This window comes from Brassica napus, chromosome A5 (genome assembly GCF_020379485.1).
Source record: "Brassica napus cultivar Da-Ae chromosome A5, Da-Ae, whole genome shotgun sequence".
Lineage (NCBI taxonomy): Eukaryota > Viridiplantae > Streptophyta > Magnoliopsida > Brassicales > Brassicaceae > Brassica > Brassica napus.
The window spans coordinates 14,071,909-14,099,738 of NC_063438.1; the positions used below are offsets into that span (position 1 = coordinate 14,071,909).

General features: G+C 34.2%; 1 protein-coding gene, 1 non-coding gene and 1 pseudogene across 2 annotated transcripts; 2 read left to right on the forward strand and 1 right to left on the reverse strand.

Annotated features, from left to right (window-relative positions):
- The first annotated feature begins 6,102 nt into the window (after window positions 1-6,102).
- On the forward strand, window positions 6,103-6,209 carry LOC125609657. The gene has a single exon (XR_007339809.1). It is a non-coding gene; the product is annotated as a small nucleolar RNA R71 (small nucleolar RNA).
- Window positions 6,210-16,846: 10,637 nt separating this feature from the next.
- Window positions 16,847-19,999, forward strand: LOC125608898 (annotated as a pseudogene).
- A 2,279-nt stretch (window positions 20,000-22,278) lies between these two features.
- Window positions 22,279-23,472, reverse strand: LOC106363148 (putative F-box protein At1g46984). Its single transcript, XM_013802941.1, has one exon. It carries the CDS (start codon window positions 23,470-23,472, stop codon window positions 22,279-22,281), a length of 1,194 nt encoding a protein of 397 aa, XP_013658395.1.
- Between the last annotated feature and the right edge of the window lie 4,358 nt (window positions 23,473-27,830).

The following is a 27,830-nucleotide window of genomic DNA, read 5'->3' on the forward strand; positions in this document are numbered from 1 at the left end:
GTTTTAATTATTGTGCAACTAATAGCTTGCCTAGTAATATTTAGAAGATTTTATGTGATGCTTTCAGTCAGTTATCATTTGGTAATTCCCTTGATATCCACAATGAGTTTTTCTTGAAAATTCTCTGAAGAATTTATCACGTATTCAAAAGTCCACTTCAGTAGTATTTTTTGTGATGTTTTAATTTAAATATTATTCGTCATACTACTGATAATATTATATATAGTTTAGAAAGCAGTTTGTTGTGTTAACATCAAAATGATTGATACTACAAAAAAAAAGTATTATTGAGTATCTAAAACCTGTAATATGAAAGTTTAGGAATATAAAGAACTTTCTAGAACCTAGATGTTGAATCTACAAAAATATATGGTTTGTAGAACCGAGATGTTGAATCTTGACTGGACTTTGAAAGACTCTTGCTTAACCACGACCAATACTTCCTTTGTTGATATCTTATGACGAGAATGAGCTTGAAATGGACTGATTAATGGGCTGGTCGAATTTGGCTCGAAACAAATCCAAAGTGAATTTGTTATAGCTTTCTTCATGGGCTGAATCACTTATCTTTGGTCTGAGAAAAGCCCATTTCGTCCAGCAGCTAAACCAACTCCATCTTTAGTGTCACTCAGCTCATCCAGCTCTAGATTAGTGTCACTGAGCTCACTCAGCTCATCCATCTCCAAGTTAGTGTCAATTAGCTCATCCAGCTCATTCATCTCATCTATGCCTGATCATTCATCTCATCTATGCCTATCAAGCTGAGATTTAGAGATGGAAGTATTTGAGGAAAATGTCTTCAAACCTCCAAGGAAGTTTCTGTGCAAAACCATACTTTGTTGTTGCTTATATGTTTCTCTTCTTGAACCTTTGTCTCGAGTCTAATATGTTCCTTTTGATGTAGGAGATACATATTTGAGGACATATCTTTTTGAAAGAGGGGATGATGTAACCATGATCAGCTATATGCAACTTTGGACAATCTGTAACTAACTGATAACGCTGAGGACAAGCTGAAACCAACTGAAGAGAGTGTGTGTGAACTGAAACCAGCTGAAGTGAGTGTAGAGGAGCTGGATGAGCTAAATGACACTAAATTGGAGCTGGATGATCTGAGTGCGCTAAGTGACACTAACCTAGAGCGGGATGAGCTGAGTGACACTGAAGATATAGCTGGTTTAGCTGTTGGACTAAATGAGTCTTTCTCAGACCAAATAGAATTGATTAAGCCCATGAATAAAGCCATAACAAATTCAATTTGGATTTGTTTCAAGCTAAATTCGACTAGCCCATTGATCAGTCTATTTCAAACACATTCTAATCATAAAATATCAACAAAGGAAGTCCTGGTCGTGGTCAAGCAAGATTCTTTTAAAGTCCAGTCAAATTCAACATCTTGGTTCTACAACTGCCTAGTTCTTAGTTTCAGTCAAATTATTGTTTTCTAAAAATCTTTTGCCTAGTTTTCTACTTTCTTTCTAGTTTTTCACACATTGTTAGACTGTATAAGGAGGCTGTATGACCTGAATAAGAGTATTCACCTTTTTTAAAAAAAAATCTCTTACAAGTTGTGAATCTTTTGTTCATCACTGAACATCGACAGCTAGGAGTTCATTCTCTGCAAGAAGACTCGTCCTTGATCATTGTTTGTCGGAACAACTCTCACGATCAAGGACACATCTACATAAGTGTTGATCAGTTCATAGATCCTCACTGAAGACCATTCAAATTTATTTAATCATTCATCAAGTTCAGAATCGATTCAATCTCTCTCAAACCATAAGTTCATCCTTGAAGTATCATAGACAAAGTAATCTCAACATAAGGGGTTCATCAGCCTAGCACCAAGAAATCCAGCTTTGCTAATAATGTCCAAAGCATACTTACGATGAGAGATAAAGAATTCATACGAGCAACTTCGATAACGAGAACATACTTGAGTTTGCCAAGATCTTTCATGTGAAAGTATTGGTAAAGGTAGCTCTTAAAACGATGAATACTAGTCCGTACGATTGTGCTTGAATCGACAGTCTTGTAACGCTGTACTTAGTTTTGCAAACCAACATTTGGGGAAATGTTTAAGTCCGTAGATTGATTTACACAAATGACATATCTTTGTAGGATCAGGATCTTCAAAACCGGGAAGCAAGTGTATGTAAACCTCTTCTTTCAAATAACCATGTAAGAAAGCATTATGGAAATCCATTTGATAAAGTTCTCATCTCTTTGCAGAAGCAATTTCAAGAAGACAATGAAATGTAGGTTTTGGAACCGGAGCAACCTTATCCGTATAATCTAAACCTTCACGTTGGAGGTTTCCAAGTGAACCTAGATGAGATTTGTGACGAGCAACCTTATTATTTGAATGGTATTAGATTTTATAGAACCACTTATATCCAATTGCCTTTTTCTCTGGAGGAAGCATAGTGATATCCCAAGTACGGTTTACCTCAAGTGCTATATAATCATCGTCCATAGAGTCATTCTAAACATTCGTTAAGACAAATTGTTGGTTCGGCCACATATATTATAGTAGAAATGAACACTAGCTTGAGATAGATAAGTTACAATTAGATAAGGTGTTTTACATGTGACCACAGTGGGAGAACAAACATCATAGGGCGGTTGAGCAAGAGTGTCATGATATGATCTGTAGGAATATGAGAGATGGCTGGATTAATTGAAGCGGAATAAACCCTTCAACAACCACATCCTTGTCCACCTGAGTTAGAATAATGACCTCCCCGACCATGGTTATTTGAACTAGAAAATCCTCACGAAACAGAGCGTTGTTGTTGTTCGAGAAAACAATTCTGAAATCTATGGAGAACAATTGGAATCGCGGCTGCGAGAAGTTACTGCAACAACACTGGATGTAGTAGGTGTAGAATTCATAGAATCGACCTTAACGGAAATCTTAATGCATCATGTTTAACCTCCACACATCTCATATTACTTAGAGTTATTGTGCTCGAATGGCACGTAAGTAAACAATGTTGAGGTCAGTAGAGGTTCCTCATCGATTATTTGAGACTGGATTGTATTAAAACAAATCTCATCTAAACCAAAGTGAAATTTGTGTATCTTGGCATCCTCATGTTGTTTCTCAAGCTCGGTAGAAGCAACACATGTATACGTAGTAGCAGATTTTAACGTTTCCATAGTATTCAAAAACAAATTGTCTGTTATGTTTGCAATTTTGTTTCATCTTCCAAGAGATGCTTGCAGACAGATGATATTACGTGTATACGTACACCAAATAACCTAATGTGCACACTACCACAATCGAATGGTATGTCGATGTAGCACTTTAGGATCGAATCCACAGAGACCAAATCTTACACTTTATCTTTATGGGATCAGAATCAAGCTAAAACAATATGGGGGTTTTAAAGTTTGTGGTAACGTAAAAAGCAAGTAACAAATTGGTTTTAAGTTTCAGATTAATGAGAAACTAACCTAGGGTTTAACGGGCGCTTACAATCATGAGCCAAACAATTATTCAAGTTCGATTAATGGACTAGTCTAGAACTAGGAACAGAATACTAGATCAACCCACTGTCGTGGTGTTTCACCTTTCAACGATCAGCCTCAATACCTAAGCTCTCGCTTGGATCAAGGCGTGATGATGAACATTAAGATCAAGTCTAATCGGTTCACAAAACACCCTAATATTTACTTTCACTGATTAGGGATGCTATGCTCATTCATAACAGATCTAGCAACCTATTACACGGTTAATGAATAGGTTAAACCTAGGATCTAACAATAACTGGCCAGTTTAATGCAAGCAATAAGAGCAGTTATGAATGAAGACAATCAATGGATACTTATCTATGTTTAGCTCACGATCTAACACCCTAGGCTAGCTAGATCGACTACTCAGTCATAACAAGAGAGAACACAGAAATCAATTCTGAATAAGACTTCATGTAAATAAAAGAGATAGAAAGAGGGTTCAAGATAATCTTCTCTATGGTGAGAGAGATGGAGCCTTCTCCCTTTACAATCCAAAAGCACAAAAGTCTCCAATAGTTTTCTTCTGTCGACAATAGCCTAGAATGATAAAGAGAAACAGAAAATATGATATATCAAAGCCACAGGCGGCTGGGAGAGAAAATATGGATAATTAGGGTAAATCCCGTAATGATTGTAGTTTCCTTAAAAATCTCTGCCGCTGGAACACTCACTTGGAACAGTCACTCGGGTTGCTCCGCTATCCGGAACAGTCATCAAGACTGTTCTGCGTGAAAACCACCAAATTGCATTGTTTTCTGCCTCTTTTGTTCCAGCTGGTCCATCTCCCATCTAATGCAACTCCAGACCTGTAATGACTCCAAAAGGACTAGGAAGACTCGATAAAGACTTGAAAACCAATTTAAAAGCATATATACAAGATGTATAAAACACCATATATCAATTCCCCCAGACTTAGATCATTGTTTGTCCTCAAACAATGTCAAGTATCAAGAACAGGGAGAAAGGTTTGAAAGTGTGGGAACTCTCCTATTCTCAGCAACCATACTTTAACCACGAATCTCTGAACCATACAAGCAGTAAAACTAGGACAACACACCCTTACCGGAACCCCACTGACTGCTGTTCAAAAATCGGCTCCATACTCGTCATCTCAAACCTGAAAAAGCAATACTATCGAGACAGAACTCCCTACATTCATTTAAGAGTAGCGTGAGCTTCTCATCACAGGCATCATTCAGGGTAGACGCTCTAGGTGTGGAACAGGATATTTAATGGTGGAGTTAAGAGTGTTTAGGGGCTACCATTTCATTGAAGAGGATGCATGATATCACACAAAATGGCAAGAGATGATAGATCCATTGATGTCCACAGCCTCTACTCGTTTTTGCTCTATCTGGTGCGACTGTTCTGATGACGGAACAGGCAACTGATTGTTCTGCTTTCCACTTTCCTCTACACACTCTTCAATACTTAGTACCAACTTCTTGCTCGACCTTTCCAGTGGCTCCATGTTTCTTTTCTTTCTTCTCCTTCCCCATAACATTAATCTCGTTTTTTTTTTTTTTTTTTTTTTTTTGAAGACTGATATGGTGATGTGACGAAGAAGGAGGTAATACATGATCGTTCTGAGGCAATACCTTAGGCAATACCTTCAGTGCTAGTGTAGACAGTGCTTTGGTATAGAGGACCTTGATCTCCTCTTGAGTCTCTCTACAGTTTTTAAAGAACTGGAGCAATGGCCGAATCTGCAGAGCATCTTCAAATGCAAGTTCTTTAGGAAGCCTTCTCACCATCTTGTTAAAACCTATCAGTTGCTCTTCACTAATGGGATCCATCAGATGTCTATGTGGAATTGGATAGGGAACCTTGGGAACATAGACTCAAGATGGTGGAGTCTCGGCAGGTTCGCTAGGAGCAGTCACTCCAGAGCTAGCAGACTGCTCTGCTCTCTCTTCTGCGCCTAGAACAGTCTCAGCAAACGGCTGCTCTATTGCATTACAGTGCTCAGTCCTAGGATTTTTATCAGTTCTTCCAGGGAGCGTCTCTTGTTGCCTCTTGACACTCTCAGCTGTTTGAGCAAGCTGAACATCGATTTTTCTTATGTGGATCGCAAGATTGTCATACTTGTTATTCAGCTCAGTGAACATGTTGCCCATCCTGGTATCCATTTCCGTGGTTACCTGATTCAATGCCTTAGCCTGAACCTGCTGACCCTGCAACAGCTGTTGCATCATCATACCCAGACCCTTCAGCTCATCCGGTTGACTGTTCTCAGTAGCTGGAACAGCTTGCTGATTGCTCTGCGGTTGTCGCTTGTTCTGGTTCTGAATATGTTCGGCCGTACCTTGCTTCATGCTGAAGACGTGCCCTTGGTTGTTTTTCAGTAGCTGATCAACCTTGGCAGTCAGCTCATCTATTTTCTGGGCGTCAGAACTGTTTCCTTTCTTGGAGCTATCACTCTCCTCTTTCTTATTAGCTTAGCTAGCAGCCATGTTCTCAATCAGCTTAAACGCTCCAGCAGTGGTTTGAGTCATGAAGTCTCCATTGCTCGCAGAGTTTAGAGCACCTTGGTATTTCCAGTCCACTCCATCATAGAAAATGTCCAGGATATAATCATCATCAAATCCATGGTGAGGACATTCTCTGCGATAGTCATTGAAGCGCTTCCATGCGTCGCAGAAAAGCTCATCAGTGTGCTGTCTGAAGGAGGTGATCTTGTTCCTCAATGCAGCTGTTCTCGCCTTAGAGTAGAAATGGCTGAGGAACGCTGATCGGACATGTTCCCATGAAGTAAGAGAGCCGGTAGGGAGAGAGTTCAACCATCGTGCAGATTTTCCATCAACAGAGAATGGGAATAACATGCACCTGATGTAATCTGGTGGAACACCATTAGCGCGAGTGAAACTGCAGACTTTTTCGAAGCTCTCAATATGCTCCATTGGAATTTCTGTAGAGAGACCAGAGAACACCTTTCTCTGTACTATACCGATCAAAGCAGGCTTGATCTCGAAGTCCTGTCTGGTGCAGAGTGGAGGAACAATGGCAGAGCGCGTAGTAGGAATGTTATGCGGAAGGTTTCTCTGTCCGATTGGAACAGTTTGCGCCTGTTGTTCCTGCTGCGCGAGAGCAGCCTGTTCAGCAGCATCCTATTGAGCTTGGATGGTCTGCTGCATTTGTTGCATCTGCGGCTGCATGAGTGCCATAGCCGTAGCGAGATCATCCTGATTGGCGTCATCACCCATAGTGGTGTCAGTTTGCCTTGGCTGTTGACGATTTGTTCTTTCTAACCTTGCTAGCTCATGGTTGGTAAATGTAACTAACTCTCCTTGTGTGTTTCTCCGAGTATGTCTACTGGTCATGCACCTGGAACATTTGCTGCAACAAAAAGGATAAGGCAAGTTAGAGGTCTTAGACTAAATAAATAACCGAAAAATAAAGGTAAAAAGATGGTCCGAGGCAACGGCGCGAATTTGATATTACGTGTATACGCACACCAAATAACCTAATGTGCACACTACCACAATCGAATGGTATGTCGATGTAGCACTTTAGGATCGAATCCACAGAGACCAAATCTTACACTTTATCTTTATGGGATCAGAATCAAGCTAAAACAATATGGGGGTTTTAAAGTTTGTGGTAACGTAAAAAGCAAGTAACAAATTGGTTTTAAGTTTCAGATTAATGAGAAACTAACCTAGGGTTTAACGGGCGCTTACAATCATGAGCCAAACAATTATTCAAGTTTGATTAATGGACTAGTCTAGAACTAGGAACACAATACTAGATCAACCCACTGTCGTGGTGTTTCACCTTTCAACGATCAGCCTCAATACCTAAGCTCTCGCTTGAATCAAGGCGTGATGATGAACATTAAGATCAAGTCTAATCGGTTCACAAAACACCCTAATATCTACTTTCGCTGATTAGGGATGCTATGCTCATTCATAACAGATCTAGCAACCTATTACACGGTTAATGAATAGGTTAAACCTAGGATCTGACAATAACTGGCCAGTTTAATGCAAGCAATAAGAGCAGTTATGAATGAAGACAATCAATGGATACTTATCTATGTTTAGCTCACGATCTAACACCCTAACACTCTAGGCTAGCTAGATCGACTACTCAGTCATAACAAGAGAGAACACAGAAATCAATTATGAATAAGACTTCATGTAAATAAAAGAGATAGAAAGAGGGTTCATGATAATCTTCTCTATGGTGAGAGAGATGGAGCCTTCTCCCTTTACAATCCAAAAGCACAAAAGTCTCCAATGGTTTTCTTATGTCTAGAATAGCCTAGAATGATAAAGAGAAACAGAAAATATGATATATCAAAGCCACAGGCGGCTGGGAGAGAAAATATGGATAATTAGGGCAAATCCCGTAATGATTGTAGTTTCCTTAAAAATCTCTGCCGCTGGAACACTCACTCGGAACAGTCACTCGGGTTGCTCCGCTATCCGGAACAGTCATCAAGACTGTTCTGCGTGAAAACCACCAAATTGCATTGTTTTCTGCCTCTTTTGTTTCAGCTGGTCCATCTCCCATCTAATGCAACTCCAGACCTGTAATGACTCCAAAAGGACTAGGAAAACTCGATAAAGACTTGAAAACCAATTTAAAAGCATACATACAAGATGTATAAAACACCATATATCAACAGACAATAGACTGAACATGCATATCGATTGATGTGCGATTCTAACCTGAAATCATGGAGTTTGTAGATGTTCATCGAGTTAACTCGAGATTGGAAGTCGGCTTTTGAATGGTGCCGTCAGTGAAGCCAATCTTTTGTTTTGCTTTAAGAGAACTCCAGAATTGGTAGCCCACTCAGAATAGTTATAACTTCGTAAATTCACAGATGTAGTTAGTGCACCTAGATTGTCAGAAGGATGTAACATATATTGAAGATCCAAAGAAGAGATTTTCATATTCTGATACCATGTAAGAAAATTAAAAGTGTTTGCATATTGATTAACCAAATAGAGTGTTTATACGATAAGTTGTATCCTAATCCTAGATTATCCTATCATATATTACATCAAATATGTCAACTTTATTTATCCAATAATTATTTGTCTCAGTTCTATAATATATTTTGCTAAAACAAAAAACAGTGTTTTGCATGTAAATGAACTCTATTTTGTTGTCATGTGTTTTCTATAATTAAACGAAAAAATGCATTAAGTATTTAACAACTATTTGGATCTCAAAACTTATTAATTGTTTTTACCAGATAAATAAGTTGAAATATTTTGGTGGATATTAGGATATGATCAAACTTGGACATTGTACCACATGGGCACAAAACTTATACAATAATTAATCTAAAGACATTATCATTATATCCATTTGTGTACATATGTTTTCCCACAAACAAGCTTGGAGATGATTACATTACATGTCATACCCTACTATATGCAGTTTTCCTAATCAACTGATTTATTATATCGTGTTTGTTGCAAGTTGTAACCACATTATTATTGGTTCATTTTCTAATAATTGTTAGAAGAATGTCCTCAATTATTGTAGTATATGGATATAGAATAATGTTTGTGCTACATATGGACCAATAACATTGTGAGTTAATATATTACAATAAGAATCTTTGAATTTGTTATATAAATTCTTAGCTTCGTATCTAAGGCATTTGTTCAATTGATTTATATATAAACATAATAGCTAGGCCGAGATCAAGTAGTAGATAATCATTTTCTCTTCATAAACTAAAATATTAGCAATTCAAATAAAAGTTCAGCTCATTGAGCCTATTCGTATCTTTTAAGAAAATACCACTATGTATCCTTCTTTTCTTTATATTTCAAAGAGGTGTATCCCATTATTAGCTTTTAGTTTGAAATGACAATAAGTTTAATCAATGGGGTTAAACATATATTCAAAAAATTAGTTATTAATGATGACATCCACATGCAAATGCTCTTGTATAAGGTCAACTCCCTCTAAAAGATGATACACCTGAGTTTCTACCTTATTCAATACCTCAAGTCTTTCTCATTCTTCTCTAATAGGTTGATGATTGCTAAACTTAGACTTTTTCTAGTTTTCCTATTTGACCAGTTTGTGTGTATAATATACATATATATATATATATATATATATATATATAATATCACCATATATTATAGGTGTATATGCACATTGTTGCTAAACTGGTTGTTATTATCGGTTACTTTTTTCCTCAAAGAAGATATTAGCGGTTACTTATTTGGATTATGTTTCTGAAAAACTATACAACATTATACATATATGATGTTCTTTGTAAATATAACATATTTATTTGCGCTAAACTAAGTTTTATATGTTATTCGAAAATGTTCTTAATGAACTTAGACATAGAAACACATCCCTAAAAAATCGCAACACCAGAAAAGCTGTATACTCTGTGTTATAAATCTTTTTCGACCCTTATCTTTCCACCTCATATGTGATTCTTACTTTGATGTCATATTCGTTTCCATAGTTCCTATAAAAACGAAAAATGTGCTTGAAGTTTATGAAACAATATCTATAAGAATATTCTGATAGATAATGTTGAAAGAAAAACAAAACGTTTATTTTTAGGGAAAAAAACTAGTTTAACCCTCATTTATCAATTAATTACTAGTTTAACTCTAATTTTATTTTAATAACTAGTTTGTTTTTCATACCTAATTTACCCCTACTTCCTTTGTTTACAAAAAAAAAATTACGAAAATGCCATTACTGAATTTTTGAAATATTTACGCTTTTGCCATCCACAGACTTATTTTGTCTACGTTTTATGTAGCCACAAACTTAAATATATTCTTCTTTAGCCACAGATTAATTTAAAAATCTATAGACTTAATAAGATTTCTACAGACTTGTTACAACAAATCTGTCACGTTTGACCACAGATTTATTAAATATTGACAGATTTAATTTATTTGACCACATATTTACTTAATTTGAACAGATTTACATAGGATTTAATAGATTTATTTTTTCTATAGCCACAAATTTACTTGTTTTTGACAGATTTAATTTCGATTTGATTGATTTATTATTCTTTAGCCAAATATTTACTTAATTTTGACAGACTTAGTTAGAATTTGATAGATTTATTTATTCTTTGACCACATATTTATTAGATTTGACAGATTTTAGTTGGAAATTGATAGATTTATTTATTATTTGACCACAGATTTGTTACAGGTTGATAGATTTGTTTAAACTTAAGCCACCGATTTATTTACGACTTGGCCACAGATTTTTTAAATTCCCCTTAACCGAGTTATTGCAAACCAGATTAAACCATTTAATTCTGAAATTATTTCATATACCAGTAGTTTAATCTGATTTAAACCGAAATGTTTCAAACCAACCATAATTTGAATCAAAAGCATGTAAACCAAATTTATTTAATTAAACCAAACCCAACTTAATTTAAACCAAACAATAAGGAAATTCCTAATTTAAGAATCACTCTTAAACGTGATTACCTTGTTCGACGTTAATGGCGTTTTCAGATTGACGTTTATTTTCTTCCTTCTTATCTCATGGTACAAATAAAAATTGTTTGTGGTCATTGGATATTTGGTAAAAACAAATGGTTATTTGGTGTTGACAAAGGAACGAGGAGTAAATCTATAGCCATAGACGACAAAACAAGTTATAATGATTTTGTTCATATAGTGATCAAAGAGTACAAGGTTAATGAGCAGATTTACAACGTGGAGAACGCATAACAATCCAACCATTGTCCTCTTCTCGAGACTCCAATCCTTGCATCTTTACAGCCTCCCATGCATCAAATCCCACACCATCTCTTACCATTTGAAAATTGGACAAATAGCTATAATAGCTCATACTCCTTTGCTTACTAGGAGCTTTTCCTTTACTGTAGAGTAGACGCCAATAGTTTCTCTTAGTGTTAGAAGAAGCCACATCTAACTATGAAAAACAAAAAAAAATTGTTACCATGAAATTTTAGTACAAAAGCCGAGTATTAGTTGTAAGCAAACTATTCATCATTTAAAAAGCTCCAAGCTACTATACAGTTGAGATGTCTTTGTTACCTATCATTGAACAATGCATAATCAAGTATGAGAGGCATAAGATTCTTTGTTGTAACAAATATTCTGATCTATAACACTTAACACCAAATCAAACCAAATCAAACCAAATCAAAGACTATCTAAACTCCATGGAAATCTCAATGTTCCAGAAAAAAAAAATTATAAATCGTAGGAGGAAAAGAAATACAGATTCGAAACCATGAAGTGACATACATAATTGACGGGTGAAGAGACGGTGGTTCTAGTCGTTGCAGTGTTTGACAGCAGAGATAACAAGAGACCCTCCCACCGGCGAAGGAACCAGAACCGTATCTATGTGTTGTTCTTAGGACCAACACTGCAAACCCGAAAAACAACACTGCAAACGACCAAAATTGTACTTTAATCACAAGAACAACACATTCAAGACGTAATATGACGTGAAGGAGCAAACTTCAGAATGTTTTTTTTTTGTTTCTGTCGACGACGACGGCTAGGTTAAAATTAGTTTTCACGTTTTTTAATTTTTTATTTGCTAAAGAATTAAATGAATAGTGGCAAAATTGTAGTAAAGAGTAATTATTAGGGTTAATTGGTCTTTATGTACATAAGGTAGATAATATTGATTACACAAAGTTATACTAGTAATTATGTAAAAGATTAGAGTTAATCTGAGTAATTTTCTCTTATTTTTATTTGTTGAATGCAGAAGCTAGCAACAATTGAACACAGCGGGCCAATGGTGATTGTGTGCACAGATGGTAATGGAATCACTCTCTTATCTAAAAGAAAAGAGAAAAGGACAAAAGAAAGACAGATTGCTTCCTTAGTAATACAAAGGGAAAATAAATTCTGCCTCCATTTCTAAGTAGTACGTACCATTATATTTTCACATTATGATCAATATACTGTTCTTAGAAAGGTACTAACCTATACATTCTACACAAGCTAAAAATATAGTGGTACGTACTACGTAATGCAGAACTAATTAAAATTAACATGATGTTTCTTTGCGGTTCGTATCACATAATATCATAAGTCTCTTAGCTTTAGTTTTTTTCTTTTTTTTTTGAACTTTTCCCAGCTTTAGTTTATGAAAAAAAAAATCGTTATACAACTTATTAGCAGATTGCGATATAAAATTAAACACAGTTTTGTATTGTAGTTATGTAAGTTTAAGACTGTGTCTTTATAAGTTTCGAAAAAGTATTTTTATATTGTAATAATATTGACATGTATGTTTTTTTTTTGGCAAACAATATAGACATGCATGTTTCTTTTATTTTCTTTTCTTTTCTTTTTGTCAGAAAATAGATTAGTTTGTTGTTCTCATATTTGTAGAAAACTTGTAAATAAATTTATTGTTTGATTTGTATAAATAAGTAGATTGCAAAATAATCAAAATACAGACAACCTTACACATCTGTGAGTTATGGTTGATTTGTATAAGTAAGTATATTGCAAATAATATAAATACAGACAACCTTGTACAACTACGATTTATGCACCATAAACGATTTAACTATTTTATTAGCAGATCATGATAATATACCGTTATTACTCATAATTAAAATCCATGGGTTAGTTTTGTCTTCTAATTGCTTTGCGCTAATAATATGATGGCCAGATGCATGCATAGATGTTAGAGAGTAGAGAGGTTGGTAAACCAAATCAACTAACTACACATTTACATATACAGCCCTGTCGCACATATAAATCATGATTTTTATTTGTATATTGAGAGTTGGTAACTTAATTTAGAAGGATTAATTAGCACAATTGAAGTGAAGTATGATCGTAAGCTTTTAAAACGATTAGTTTCTTTTGTCTGGTCTCGGTAGTTCATTTAGGTCTTTTTGAGAATTATTCTGAAGTGGCTCACGCTTAAATATAAGAGTATCAAAACTGGTTACTCATATAATAATTATTTGGGTGTTATGGGGATTTGACGTATCTTTTTTTTTGGCTTAATATTTGACATATCTGGTGCGGCTAACTAAAGGAAATGGACCAAAGCTAATCAAATGCGTAAATATGTATCAGTATATTGTCCTGAAATTTGTCACCACAAAAGTAATGTCATGTTAATCATTGTCTATCTTATTATGTTCATGACGCTACCCAATCTTTGAATTTATTAAGAATATCATAATAATATTGTGAATACGTATATAAAGCGAGAGTGAACAAAAGATATATATATATATAGAAAGAGGAAACATAACTAATTAAAGTATTATGATAGAAAATCATAACTAATTAAAGTACAAAAGAGAGCATGGAAATGTTTACGTTTGGCTGTCCATAGTTTTGGAATCTATACCTTCTTTTATATTATTTGTTGTCAACGACCTTTCCATTAATTTAAAGTGTTGATTAGTGTAACTACCTAATATGAGCAACTACACGTAAATTTATATATTTATATATAAAATCATATTTTAGTGATGAAGATGACTGGCTATAATGTACAGTATGCATGGGAATACAGATAAAAGACTCTTTGACATCCATTTCATACTCAATTGCATGTTTAGACCATGATTAATCTCAGTTTCTTAACTCGGGTTCTTAGATTCGGCTAAGAGACGGTTCTTAACTTTTCTTAGATTTTAACTAAGAAAAACTAAGAACCGTCTCTTAAATAAGAGATATAAGAGTCGCTTCTTAGCCGAAAAATGTAAAAAAAAATAAAATAAATATCAAATCATGAGTTAAGAACTCCAGCTAAAAAACCGGGGTTAATCATACCCTTTAAAACCAGCTTATAATTCTCTAAAACCGGCTAAACCTGCATCTCAAAGTTAATCATGCCTTGACACCATTGAAACTGAGATCCAGTACTTCTAATTCTCTAAAACCGGCTAAACCTGCATCTCAAAGTTTCTTTTAGTTCTTGTTTCGTTCTGGAAAGACAAAACTAAACTAGGTTTTGTTAACATATATATACCTTGACCGCACAAGAAGATGAAACTGTTGTCCTTCAAGTTTAACACTTTCAAGTTTCTCATGTTTGCAAGTCCTGCCACACACCAAAACAAGAAGCCGTCAAGATCATCTCCCATTTACTTATATAAAAAAAAAATTCTAATAACATTTAGAAGAAATGTATAACCTTGAGGAGGGAAGACACCTTCCATATAATTAGACTCAAGATACAGAGTCCTGAGCGATGTAGCAGCACTCAGAAAAGGAAAAATACTGTTGTCGAACATATTGTGGGAGAAATCTATGGTGATGAGTTTCTATAATCTCCCAAAACTCTTAAAACCGGCTAAGAGACCGGAGCTAAGAGATAAGAGATGCAGGTTTAGCCGGTTTTAATTGTCATGTCATTCAGTTTGGTTCTCATCAGTGAAAATGACTAATCTACCCTTTTATACACGTCACCACACATAGGGTACACCAGTTATATAATTTATAAGCTAATAGATTATTTTACTCTAATTGTAGACGAACATCTAGAAGGAAAGAGCCGTTTAAATGCATATACACCACTTGATTGTAGATATCCGCTTTATCATATCATCATTTCTATTACAAAATCTTAAACAATTTTTATGTAACTGGTTTTAAAATCTTAACATTTTGTATGTAACGATCTATATATACAACCAAAACATTTAAATGCACAACTTCGTTAAAAATCAAACGAAGGAAACAAAAAATACACGTCCTAACTCCCAATAATAATTGAAAAAAACTCCCAATATAACATATTACAGCAAATGGTTTAACATATATACATCATATTAGAAATTACAAAAATTATTCTAGTAAATTGAGAAAACCCGTAGTATTTTTATTACTATGTAAATTACGGATCTTAAATCCGAGTTAGTCTTTGGAAATTTTATTTGAAAAAAATAATATTTCGTACCAACTTCCTTATACTACCATTATGCCAGTAACGTTTTAGTAAACTGAATGCTATATTAGTTTTTTATAATTTTTTCAACTTTTTTTTTCTTTTGTGGAAGCACCGTGCCTAGTGGTAGAGGTTTAAAAGCTTCTACACCCAGGTCTGGAGTTCAAACCCCAGACAACACAATTTCTACAAGAAGAGGTCTGGATTTCAATTCCCGGAGAAGGCGAATTATACAGAAAATTAGAGAAAATGCTTACAAAAGATCTTCAGCGTGGTACAAGGAGTACTGTCAGGAATGGATCTCATAGGGTTACTCAGGGTGATGCAGTCAGGCGTGAATCCTTATAAGGCATATAGAATTGTCGGCTGTAATATCGTCTATGTAATGTTTCTCATAATTTGTAATAGCAAAATTAATCAGACAAAAAAAAACTGAATGCTATAGTAATCAAATTTCAAACAATTTTTAGAAACAATAAGCCACTGGCCAGTTAATTATCATTATGTACCTATCTCTACATTATGCAAGTTTTAGTTGAAGAATCTTGTCGTATACATTCAATATGTTGCAGTTGATCATTGTTATTAACCATTGGATATCATACTTTGATTCAATTTCCATTATTTTCCATTGCTATACTCATTGCCGATCCAGATCTTTTATCATCATTAATTCACTTTACAAAAATCTCAAATGCTCTTGGGGAATGATAAGAGATCTTCAAATAATATTCACTCATAAAATTTTAGATCCAAAATCACTTAAATCATCAAACATTTGGCTCCAAACAACTAATTTTAAAAAATCTTATAATATTTTTACAACCACGCATTTGTATCAGATTAGAGGGTTTCATGTTGATAATCCATTTCGGAAGAAAATGCAACGTAGGAGACTGAAATTGATAATAACTTTTGTTTGGTATTTACTACAATGGTCTTATTTGACGAGTGAAACATAGACTAATTAAGGATTTTAGTTATTAATAGACAAACATTTTTTAGTTTAATTTGTCTTATATTTTAGTGGTACTATCCTTCTCTGTATCAAGTTTATAGGTTTTAGAAAGATAATAATCAAATAGATTTAGATTAGATAATAATCAAATTGATAATAACTTTTGTTTGGTATTTACTACAATGGTCTTATGTTCATTCTGAGACTATCTTTAGTTCAATTTAGATTATATTTTTTTTCTAAATAATCTAACTCTCTAAATATAGCCATTCTAATTTTTTAATAATCAATTTGTCGGATAATTTATTCTCTGTCTGATTCAAATTTATTTTCTTGATTGGTTATTCCTTAAATACACATTTAAATGTCTCTACTGTACTATTTAATAGTAGTAGTATACAATAATAAACAGCTCCAAAATTAAAAAGAAGGTTAGAATCGGAAAATAGAGAGAAGAAAAAAAGTGTTGAATTATAAATTAAGACCATGAGCGTGGAAGATAGAGAGCAATTCTCTCTCACCAAAAGACCAAACCTCTCTTCTCTTTTTTTGTCTTTTTTTTTTGTTTTTGGTTTAAAGCAAACCTCTCTTCTCTTATCTCAAAAGATTATGTGTAATTAATAAACAGAAAATTATTAATCTCTTCTTAATCCCAGGAAGAATATAGAAAAAAAATGTCTAAATTATCGTATAATCTCATCTTCTCGATTATCATCTTGGTCTTCTTGTGTTTGGGTTTGAGATCATCAGCGTTTACGAATCTCAATACCTTAAGCTTCGAAGAATCACTTTCTCCTCTATTCGGTGATGCCAATCTCGTCCGTTCCCCTGATGATCTCTCCGTTCGCCTCCTCCTCGATAAGTACACCGGTATATACCTATTTATGTGTGTGTTTTCACATGGGTTCTTTATTTTATTTTATGATCACAGTTTGATGATGATGATTATGCATAGGTTCTGGTTTCATATCATCGAATATGTATCAACATGGATTTTACAGCTCTATGATTAAACTTCCCGCCGATTATACTGCCGGCGTTGTCGTCGCCTTTTATGTAAGTCCCCGGACATTTGTTTTCTTTTTCTGTTTGATTAGCATAAAACTGTTTTCATAACAAAATGGTTTTTCTTTTCTTTCTTTTATTGATCTGCATGATGGTTAATTTTTTTTCTTTTTTGACCAAAGTGTTCATTATATTCTTGGAGGATCATGAATATAACTCATTTGGTTAAAGAAGAAATCTCCTTTTCTGCACAGAAAATAGTCAATAATTTCCCCCGAGAAAATGGTTTATGTTTCATTAGATCCAACTTAACTTTAATCTGATGATATTGAGATTATTAATTTTGAATCTGCAGACATCAAACGGAGACGTGTTCCAGAAAACACACGACGAGTTAGACATAGAGTTTTTAGGAAACATAAAAGGAAAGCCATGGAGGTTTCAGACAAATCTCTACGGAAATGGAAGCACGCCTAGAGGTCGCGAAGAGAGATATCGTCTCTGGTTTGATCCTTCTAAAGAGTTTCATCGTTACAGCATCCTCTGGACTCCTCACAAGATCATGTAAGTTTTTTTAATCGATCATTTTTCACCGTTTAGCTTGAACAGCGTTGACTAAACCGGTTTATAATTATATGACCAGCTTCATGAAAAAAAAAGAATGTTTGTCTTTCAGAAAACGTTTCTTTCTTCCTAAGATAGTTAATGAATCTACATTATTCTCCCTCTTCTTTTTTTCTGGTTTTACTTTTTTTCTCTTTTTATCTAATACAAAATTACAAAAATGAAAGAGAATCAGCTTTTCTAGAATAATTAATTAGGTACTGCTGTAAAAACATCAGCTTAGCTTTATAGTTTTTGACACGTAAGTCTCAGTCATCACGCGAAGCGTCTTAATTAAAAGCCGAATTAGGTGTTCAAATATAGGACTTTTTATTGACCTTCTTGTTCATATAAAGAAACGTCAGGAATAGAGTTAATAAAACAAAAAACGAAAATAACTTTAACGAGAATACAAGTATATAACTAAGGCCTAAATGGCGTTTAATTAGCAATTTAGAAAATCGGCAATGCTTTATTTTATTCTAACACTCTCATTTTTTTTTCTCTTTTTACCACTGACATCATTTTGCTCTTTTCCACCTAATTATTCAAACTCATTTTATTTTTAATCTCTAGTATATTTTTATGTAATAAAATTCATCACTATACCTCTCTATTTTAATTCATTTTCATATCATTTTTAATTTGGTATATAATAATAATAGTTTTAGATATTAAAAGATTTATTAATATCCATTTAACAAAAAGTATTTTAAGAACATCAAAATAGTGGATTAGATGTTAAAAAGAATAATTATTATGAAAAATGTTTTTTAGATTATACAAATGATGAATTTTGATATTTTTTAAAAAAAATTATAAAAATAATTGAGTTTGAAGAATTTGGTGAAAATAAAAATCATTAAAATTTTGACAACCAATAAAAAGAGAATACATGGCACTGCATACCCCATCCAATTATTTCAACATGTTGCTTATGTGATTTTTACATATATTTTCTATTCAATCAACGGTTTCATTACATTGGTTTAAGCTGTTGAATCATTGTTCATCATGTCTAAATGATCTTACTAGTATTCATTATTGCATCTATATCTTCACTGAAGTTTTTTCGTTTTTTTTCTTCTAATAAGTGAAAAGAACATTTCAATCAGAACTAAAAAAACTTGTCGCCAGACAAAAAAAAAGACTAAAATATTTATCATGTTTCAGGTTATTTCTGTTAGCTATTGTTAATTTTTCATTCTATCATTTAATTTTTCAGTATGATTCCTTGTTGTTCAATTTATAACTGATTATTATTATTATAAACATAAGTTTCTTTTGTGGCCAATTAATTAATTGAAATAATTATCAGATTTTGGGTTGATGATGTACCAATAAGAGAAGTGATAAGAAGTGAAGCCAATGGCTCTTTACGCCACCATCTGGGATGCCTCCGATTGGGCAACCTCCGGCGGAAAATATAAAGCTAATTACAAATTTGCCCCCTTCGTCGCCGAGTTCAAATCTTTCTCCCTCGATGGCTGCTCCGTTGATCCCATCCAAGAAGTTCCTGTTGATTGCGCTGACTCTGTCGAGTTCCTTGAATCGCAAGATTACTCTGCCATCAATTCACATCAACGTGCCGCCATGAGAAGATTCCGACAACGGTTTATGTATTATTCTTATTGTTACGATACAGTTAGGTATCCAGAGCCACCACCGGAGTGCGTGATTGTTCCGGCGGAGAAGGATAGGTTTAGGGATACGGGTAGGTTGAAATTTGGTGGTACAGAGGCTCGTGAACGGCGGAGAAATCGCCGGCAACAAAGGCCAGAGATTGAGAGTGATCCTGATGAGAGAAAGCTTTTATAATAATATATATATTCCTTTGTTGTTTACTATTTAAAATTCATTTGTGAGTAAAAATAAAAAATAAAAAATAAAAGAGTGAAGATATGAAAAAAGAAAGAGAGAATGTGGCAGAGTTAGATTCATAATGTAAATTATAAAAACATATCAAAAATGTTATATGTAAGACCAAGTTTGGTTTTTGTTACAAATAAATTTGAAATATATGAAAGTATCTGCTAAAAACGAAGTAAATTTTTAACAAAATTGTTGAAAGTTCACATAAAAGACCACATGATATAGGGTACAAAGTACCTTTTATAAACTTAAGGATCTTCTCATCAAGAGATACAAACTAACTGTAAAGACTACAACAAATAGAAATGGAAACAATAGAAAATAAGCATAAATGAGAAGATTTATCAGCATGGATAACGAATCACCGTGCAGGGAGTGACATCAACACCACCAAAAATCGAAGAAATCAAAAGCTTACCACATAGATTAGGCTGATGGTCTTAGACATTCGGGTCACGGAAGGATAAAGATACTTTCTCAGGGCTGGGTTGATACAGTACACTATCAGAGTATGAGGGACTGATTGGAGCCAAAAATACAAGACCTTCCCTGTCACATTTACATATGGAATTTGAAACTTTCATCAAGGCGATGGAAATCATGAAATATTTTTGCTCAGATGGTGAAGATGGTTTCAGAACCATAAGAATAGCATGTTTTCACAATTTATTTGGAAGAAATTTAGCATGAAGGAAAAAAAAAATTTGCAGCAACATACATACCTAGGACTCAAAATACAAGGACAGACAACCTCACACATGGTGCTCGAAATCGTCAGTCGTACTTTGTCTACATAGTCACGGACTCTCTCGTTTGGTTACCATAGTCTTAGAGCATGTTTAATGGGGAGTTCTTAGGGTGGGATTCTTAGCGGAACATAAGAACCTGTCTCTTAACTTTTAACTAAAAATGCTAAGAACCGGTACTGTGCGTTTCTTTAAGAACCGGTTCTTAGTTTTTGTAGTTAAAAGTTAAGAGACGGATTCTTATATTCCGCTAAGAACCTCACCCTATGGGACGTAAGTCTTTTTCTCCTTGACTCTCTCTCTCTTTCTCTCTCTCTCTCTCTCTCTCTCTCTCTCTCTCTCTCTCTCTCTCTCTCTCTCTCTCTCTCTCTCTCTCTCTCTCTAGGGTTTAATGATGCATTGTTAGTGAGACAAGTATGGCAGTTTAAAAAAAAAGTATGGCTGTTTTTTAAGTTTAGAATTTATCATTATTAAAAATGCATGAAAATTAAAAGATTTTTTAGAAAATTACTTATATGCAGTTATTTTTGAAAACATAAAATTATTTACTGAATAGTTCTTTGGAAATAGTATTAATTTTTTTTCACATGAATTTCTCAAAATTATATTAGTATTAGTTTCTGAGAAACTCATGTTGAAATACTTCCAATGCGGATGACTTTAATGCATGCCGCGCCATTGAAAATATATAAAAGTATATGAACTTTTGCAACTGAAATTAATTATACATGAAAGTTGATTGTTTGTTGCAATTTTGATCTAGCAAGTCAATTCACCAACGTCGGATTCTCAATATGGTTACTGAAAGATAAGACAAAGATCAGACTTCCTCACCATCTGCAACTCCATTTGTACCAATGGCTCCTAAAAGGCTGCAAAAGGTAGATAACCTTCAACAATTCTTCTTTATTGGTATGATACCTGGGTTTGCGGGTCAACCCGCCCCGCACGACCCGCCAACCCGCGGATCGATTCTTTTTTTTTAGTTAAAATTTCGACCCGCTCAATCCGCAAAGAAATAAACTAATACCCGCACCGCCCCGCTTTATTTTGCGGGTAACCCGCAGGACCAGCGGGTTATATTTTTAATTAAAAAATAATTATTTAATTAGTTTTTCTATAAAATAATATATTTATAAATAATTTTTTATATTATTTTTTAAAAATTTAATTATTTTTTTTTTAAAATAATTATTTTTTTTAAATAATTATTTTTCTTAAAAAAATAGTATTTTTCAAAAAAAAAGATTTTATTTATTTTTTATTTTATTTTGCGGGTTGGCGGGTAACCGCAAATCAAAATCCACCAATCCGCACCCGCCCCGCATAAAATAGTCTTAACCCGCACCTGCACTCGCGACTTGATTTTTTCAAAACGCTCGACCCGCACCCGCACCAATGGTATCGCCAAAAACTCACAGCTCACGAGTCACGAGGATTAACGAGATGTGGCGTATCTACTTCTATGTAAAATTTGTTTCTCAAGTTTACGTAATCTGTAAGTGATATACATGCATATAAAAAACGCAGTAGCATGAAAAGAATAACAAGATCAATGTCATTGAGAGTTAAGCACCAGAAAGTACACAAGTAATCAAATCAAACATTAAGATACATAAATGATCAATTGAAGAAAAGAAACAAACAAGGGAACAACAAAAAAAGGAGAGAAATAAAAACCCGCGATCAGCCATGGATTTATTACAGAAACATCACATTCTCAACATGGTTTGTGAAGGTGAATATTGCTTCAGGGCGATAATGACCCATCAACGCCTTCTCTTCAATTCCTTTGATCTCAACTCTTCTAACACTCTGTCTCTCCAAATTGTAGTAGAAGACATAGAATGGATAGGTCCAACGACTTGGCGCCCAAACAATCTCACCTGAATCAGTTGCCCAAATTGATCTTATGACCACAAAAGCGGCAGTTGGCAAATGAAAGATATGCTTCGACCATTTCTCATTCTCAGGATCATCTAGAACCCATAACTGATCATGGCGACTTTGATCAAAGACTAGGGCAGCTAACTTTCCCTTGTAATTTATCAACGTCAAGAAAGTCAACATAGAGCTCTCTTCATCTATTTGTATAAACCTAAATTTCTCATACTTAACATCAAAGCAAGCTATCACTGTATTCAAATTGCTCCTAGCTATGTAATACAAAATCCCGTTGATGCATATCCCATTTTTGTAATTCTCAGGAAAATGCGAAAACAAACATTTGATTTTTCTCCATGATGGTTTTCCTTTCCTTAACATCAAAACTTTATGTTCTCTGGAGTTAGTTTGTTTATTATACTTCGCCACGGTCATGCACAAAACCTTGAATTCATTCTCGATCGGATCATACCCCAAAAAGATTCTCAAGTCGTTATTCTTGGCTCTCACTATAGGTAAATGTACCTGCTGACCTGTGCTAGGGTTACATATCACAGGAACCCTTTCAATTTGTCCCTTAAACATCTGCTTATCGTAAAGATAGATAAACCCATTGGCGGACTGACAAGTTTCCTTGTACCAATCTCCAGAGAAACCCATATGATAATCTGCTATTACAATCTGCTCATCGACATTTCGAGGCTGAGGGGACGAGAAGAAATGCCACTTGCCGCCAAATTCGAACGTGAACAGAAGACGTGGCCGAGTTGACGAACATGACAGGAATGATTTCGTGAAATCTGGATTGCTAAGTAAGGAACCCCATTGCTTCGAGACGCAACGCAATTTCGCAATGGTTTTTGCTGGTAATCTCTGGAGTATCTCGATGATGAGATCGATGGGAAGCATCTCTGATTTTCCTCCTACATACGTTAAGGAGGTCGTCGATGAGTGTGTGCGGCGTCTGATTATCTTACAGTGATTCACTGGATTGTACTTCTCTTGGTTCATGGCGAATTTTGTTCAGATCTAAGGATAGAGTTAGGACACGTAACAAACTGTATAGGTTTATCCTGTTTTTTACATTCATTAACTTTTCAAATCTTTAACTTAATTTCCTTTTTTTGTATCTTTGACTTCTATTTGATCTTTTATTTTGTTCACCCAGTCACCAACCGAACTTCGAGTACATATGGTAAAAATATCATTTTAGTACAAAAATCTTATTAAAATATCATTTTAGTACAAATCTTATTAAAATGTAAAAATATCTTTGACTTCTATTTGATCTTTTATTTAGTTCACCCAGTCACCAAGAAATGTTATATTTATGGATCGATTTGATATATATCCTCATACCCAGGAAAACTCACGTGTTTATCTTATGTATGTCCAAGTAGTCATATCTCAATAATAGTTTCTAAGATTTTATTCCAAAATTAATGGTTATGAAGTACATTTAGGGAATGAAATACGGAAATAAATGACCATGGAAAACGTCTCTCTCTCTCTACCTCTCTTTCTCTCTCTCTCTCTCTCTCTCTCTCTCTCTCTCTCTCTCTCTCTCTCTCTCTCTCTCTCTCTCTCTCTCTCTCTCTCTCTCTCTCTCTCTCTCTCTCTCTCTCTCTCTCTCTCTCTCTCTCTCTCTCTCTCTCTCTCTCTCTCTCTCTCTCTCTCTCCATCGTTTTTGCCTCTCTGGAGTCGGTTTTCACCAGAGGCCGTGAGAGGGCTCGTTTCTTACCTTTTTTCCTTTATCTTCTCTATTTTCCGGCCAACCATGTCCTTCAATAGCTTTCTTTTCCTGGTGGCTATGGCAAAGATGAAGCTTCATTAGATACAACACATGATGCTTCATTAGATTTTAAAAATTCTGATACTTACTTTACATACTCATACCACAATGTGCATATTAAACGTGTATCCCTAAACATTAAAGAATCAAATTAGCATCATGTTATGAAAATACTATAAAATAAAATTAAATGATGAATAAATCATACATGATGTGCAGTTAATTATAACTTCGCTGAAGATTTTCTTTTTGCAATGAGATCTACTAAAAGTCTAACATTCACAACTCCAACAATAATGTCTAAACACATAAAATATTAGAATGAAGAACTTGTAAAAAAAACAGAAAACTTAAATATGACACATTAATAAAAACACAATATGATATAGAAAACTCACCCACTGAGATTTTCTTTGCATATTGACGTTCCAATATATTTAAAATTCTTTGAAATAGCTATTTGTTAATTCGTTTGGAAAATCATCACAAGGAGTGATTTTGGTTGTTCAATATAAGTTTATCTTAAAAGACATAAAATTTGTTATGTTAGACCTAGAGAGAAACCCAACGGGCAAAGCCCATTAATAGGAGGAAAAATGCAGTCCAATTTCGAGGGAGAACAGATCGTCAGAAGATCTCAGGAATGGCGAGATCTCAGAAGGAAAGAGGAGGATACAAGGAAGTAGATCGTACGGGAGAAGCACACGTTAAACCCTAGAGACTTACACCAAGCACTTCGACCTCGACCTCGAGCTCTCATCCTCATCCTTATCGACTTGACACTTATTTCTTAGTCATTATATATTGTATCCGATCTCTTTTTATCACTGTATGCAATCAAACCTTATTAATAAGAGTCTATTTTTGTCAACCGAAATCTGATTACAGCGTTGTGCTCTGTGAATATCGTTGTCCATGTTATTTCGTACCTAATATATATAAAACAATCTCTATCAAATACCTAGTGTGGGTTTTAGCATCTACATATTCTATATTATGTAGTATAGTCACCAATGGTAAAATTACTCAGAATGAAAAACTCTCCTTTTTAACACTGATTAGATTAGCTTTAAAAGAAACCATGGAGGTTCAGACAAAGTACCGACCATAACGGCCAAGGTGTATGTGATCCCAACAAAGAGAAAAATAACCAAAAGAAAGAACATAAATCTCTAATTTGAAAAGATGTCAGTAGACACCACACCTTCAGAGCAAAATTAAAAGCACAAGGGGCACAACATCGAGAGATTAGGCGCGAGCTTTCTTCTCAATCCGTTGTTGCATCCAGTATGGTCCTCCAGATGCAATATAAGAATGGTAGTGACGATCGGAAGTCACACTCTCAGCTATATCATGAGCTACAGCATTCTTCTCCAGTACACAATGGTGGAAGCTCCAATCATGCAAAAAACATAGGCGAGAGGAGATATCATACGTAAGGGGTTGGTGTTGGGGAAATCCAGAGGGGTTCAAGAACGTCTCCCTTGCCATCTCACATGTTGAAACAAACATGATCCTCTGTTGAAGAGTACTGATCATATCACTAACGGCCCATTGAATGGACTCTCCAGGCTGTGTGCATGTCCTTCAATAGCTTTATTTTCCTGGTGGCTATGGCAAAGATGAAGCTTCATTAGATACAACACATGATGCTTCATTAGATTTTAAAAATTCTGATATTTACTTTACATAGTCATACCACAATGTGCATATTAAACGTGTATCCCTAAACATTAAAGAATCAAATTAGCATCATGTTTATAAAAATACTATAAAATTAAATTAAACGATGAATAAATCATACATTATGTGTAGTTAATTATAACTTAGCTGAAGATTTTCTTTTTGCAATGAGATATACTAATGGTCTAACATTCACAACTTCAACAATAATGTCTAAACACACAAAATATTTGAATGAAGAACTTGTAAAAACAAAAACTTAAATATGACACATTAATAAAAGCACAATATGATATAGAAAACTCACCGGCTAGGATTGTCTTTGCATATTGACGTTCCAATATATTTAAAATTCTTTGAAATAACTATTTGTCAATTTGTTTGGAAAATCATCACAAGAAGTGATTTTGGTTGTTCTATATAAGTTTATCTTAAAACAGAGAAAAATTGTTATGTTGGACCTGATATATCAACCTAGAGAGAAACCCAACGGGTGAAGCCCATTAATGTGATTAGGAGACTGATCATTCAACCCACTTTCATAATCACGATTTGAGAGCGGAAAATATCTCGTCACTCTTCTACCAAAACTGCTGAGAGACATTGAGGCAAGAGTTTTTGCAAAGCAAAGAGATAACAATTTTTTTCTATACTTTAGAAAACATTTTGGAGAGATGAGCAAGCAAATGTGTAGGTGAAAATTTTATCCACATTAATATCCACTTCGTTTTCGGAAACACTTAGGATCAGGAAGGCGACACTTAAGCCATTAATTTCACTTAAATGCTTATATTTACCTCGTCATAATTTCACACGACTATCTGTTGGGGTCAAAATCAGTCCTAGCAAAATAAACAGCTGAAACCACCAAAGAATCATATCATTTACAAGAATGAGCCAGAAATGTCGAGATAACAATTTCGCATATGCCTTGCCTACTTGAACAAAGATGCGTAGAAACAAACTTTGCATATTTCTTCCTGGAAAGAAAATAAAGAGATTTCCATCAAAAGAATAATTATTTGGAAAACATTTCAAATTCATAAGACAGGTTATAACTGCTTTTGTTAACACAACTTAATCTCGGGAAAACCGCCAATTCCTACCTCAACACTACTATGTGGTCCCTGACATATACTGATTATATGTGCTTAAACATACATTAGCTCAAAAAATTATTTGAATTTCATACATCAACTCATAAAAATCGGTTTTTGCATACATTGACTAACGTTAACCCAAAATCCGTGATTTAGCGGTTTATTAATAATGACGTGGCATATGAATGAGCTTAAGATATTTGTAATACAGAACGACGTCGTATCGTTAGTATATATATTTTTTTAAACATGAGGTTGACTGGAGTTGAACCATCCTGGGAAAGGAATGAGAGTGGATTTATTTCATAAGCCATTGTGCTATGTCATATTCTTGTAAAAAATTCTTCTGTAATAATATATCTACTACAATTTGCAAGCGTTTTTACTGTTTTTGTCACAAATGTTATTTTTACGTCAAACGGTCATTCTATTACTCAAACTTGAGGTGGTCTGGGTAACCAGACCGGAATAGAACAACAAATAAAAAGTAACTTCCTACGAAAAGTTCTACCACTCTTAGCTTAAAAATTAGCAGCCACAAATGTTATGATACAATATTAGCCTATAATAAATAGATCCAGCCATATTATAAAAGTTATAAAAATGTCAGAAATCTTAAAAAGATACTAATAATAAACATAAAAAGAAAGGTATGGATTAAAAATAAATGAAATAAAATTCTCTTACAATTGTAGTGTAATATTTCTCTTAAAAATTTGTTTGTTTTCTTGTATGGATCATTTATGACATAATCATTCCATTTTATTCAAAGTAAGTATTATTGTTTTATGAGA

Coding starts and splice junctions, on each gene's coding strand:
- LOC106363148 (XM_013802941.1), bottom strand. CDS start 23,472: ATGAACCAAGAGAAGTACAATCCAGTGAATCACTGTAAGATAATCAGA.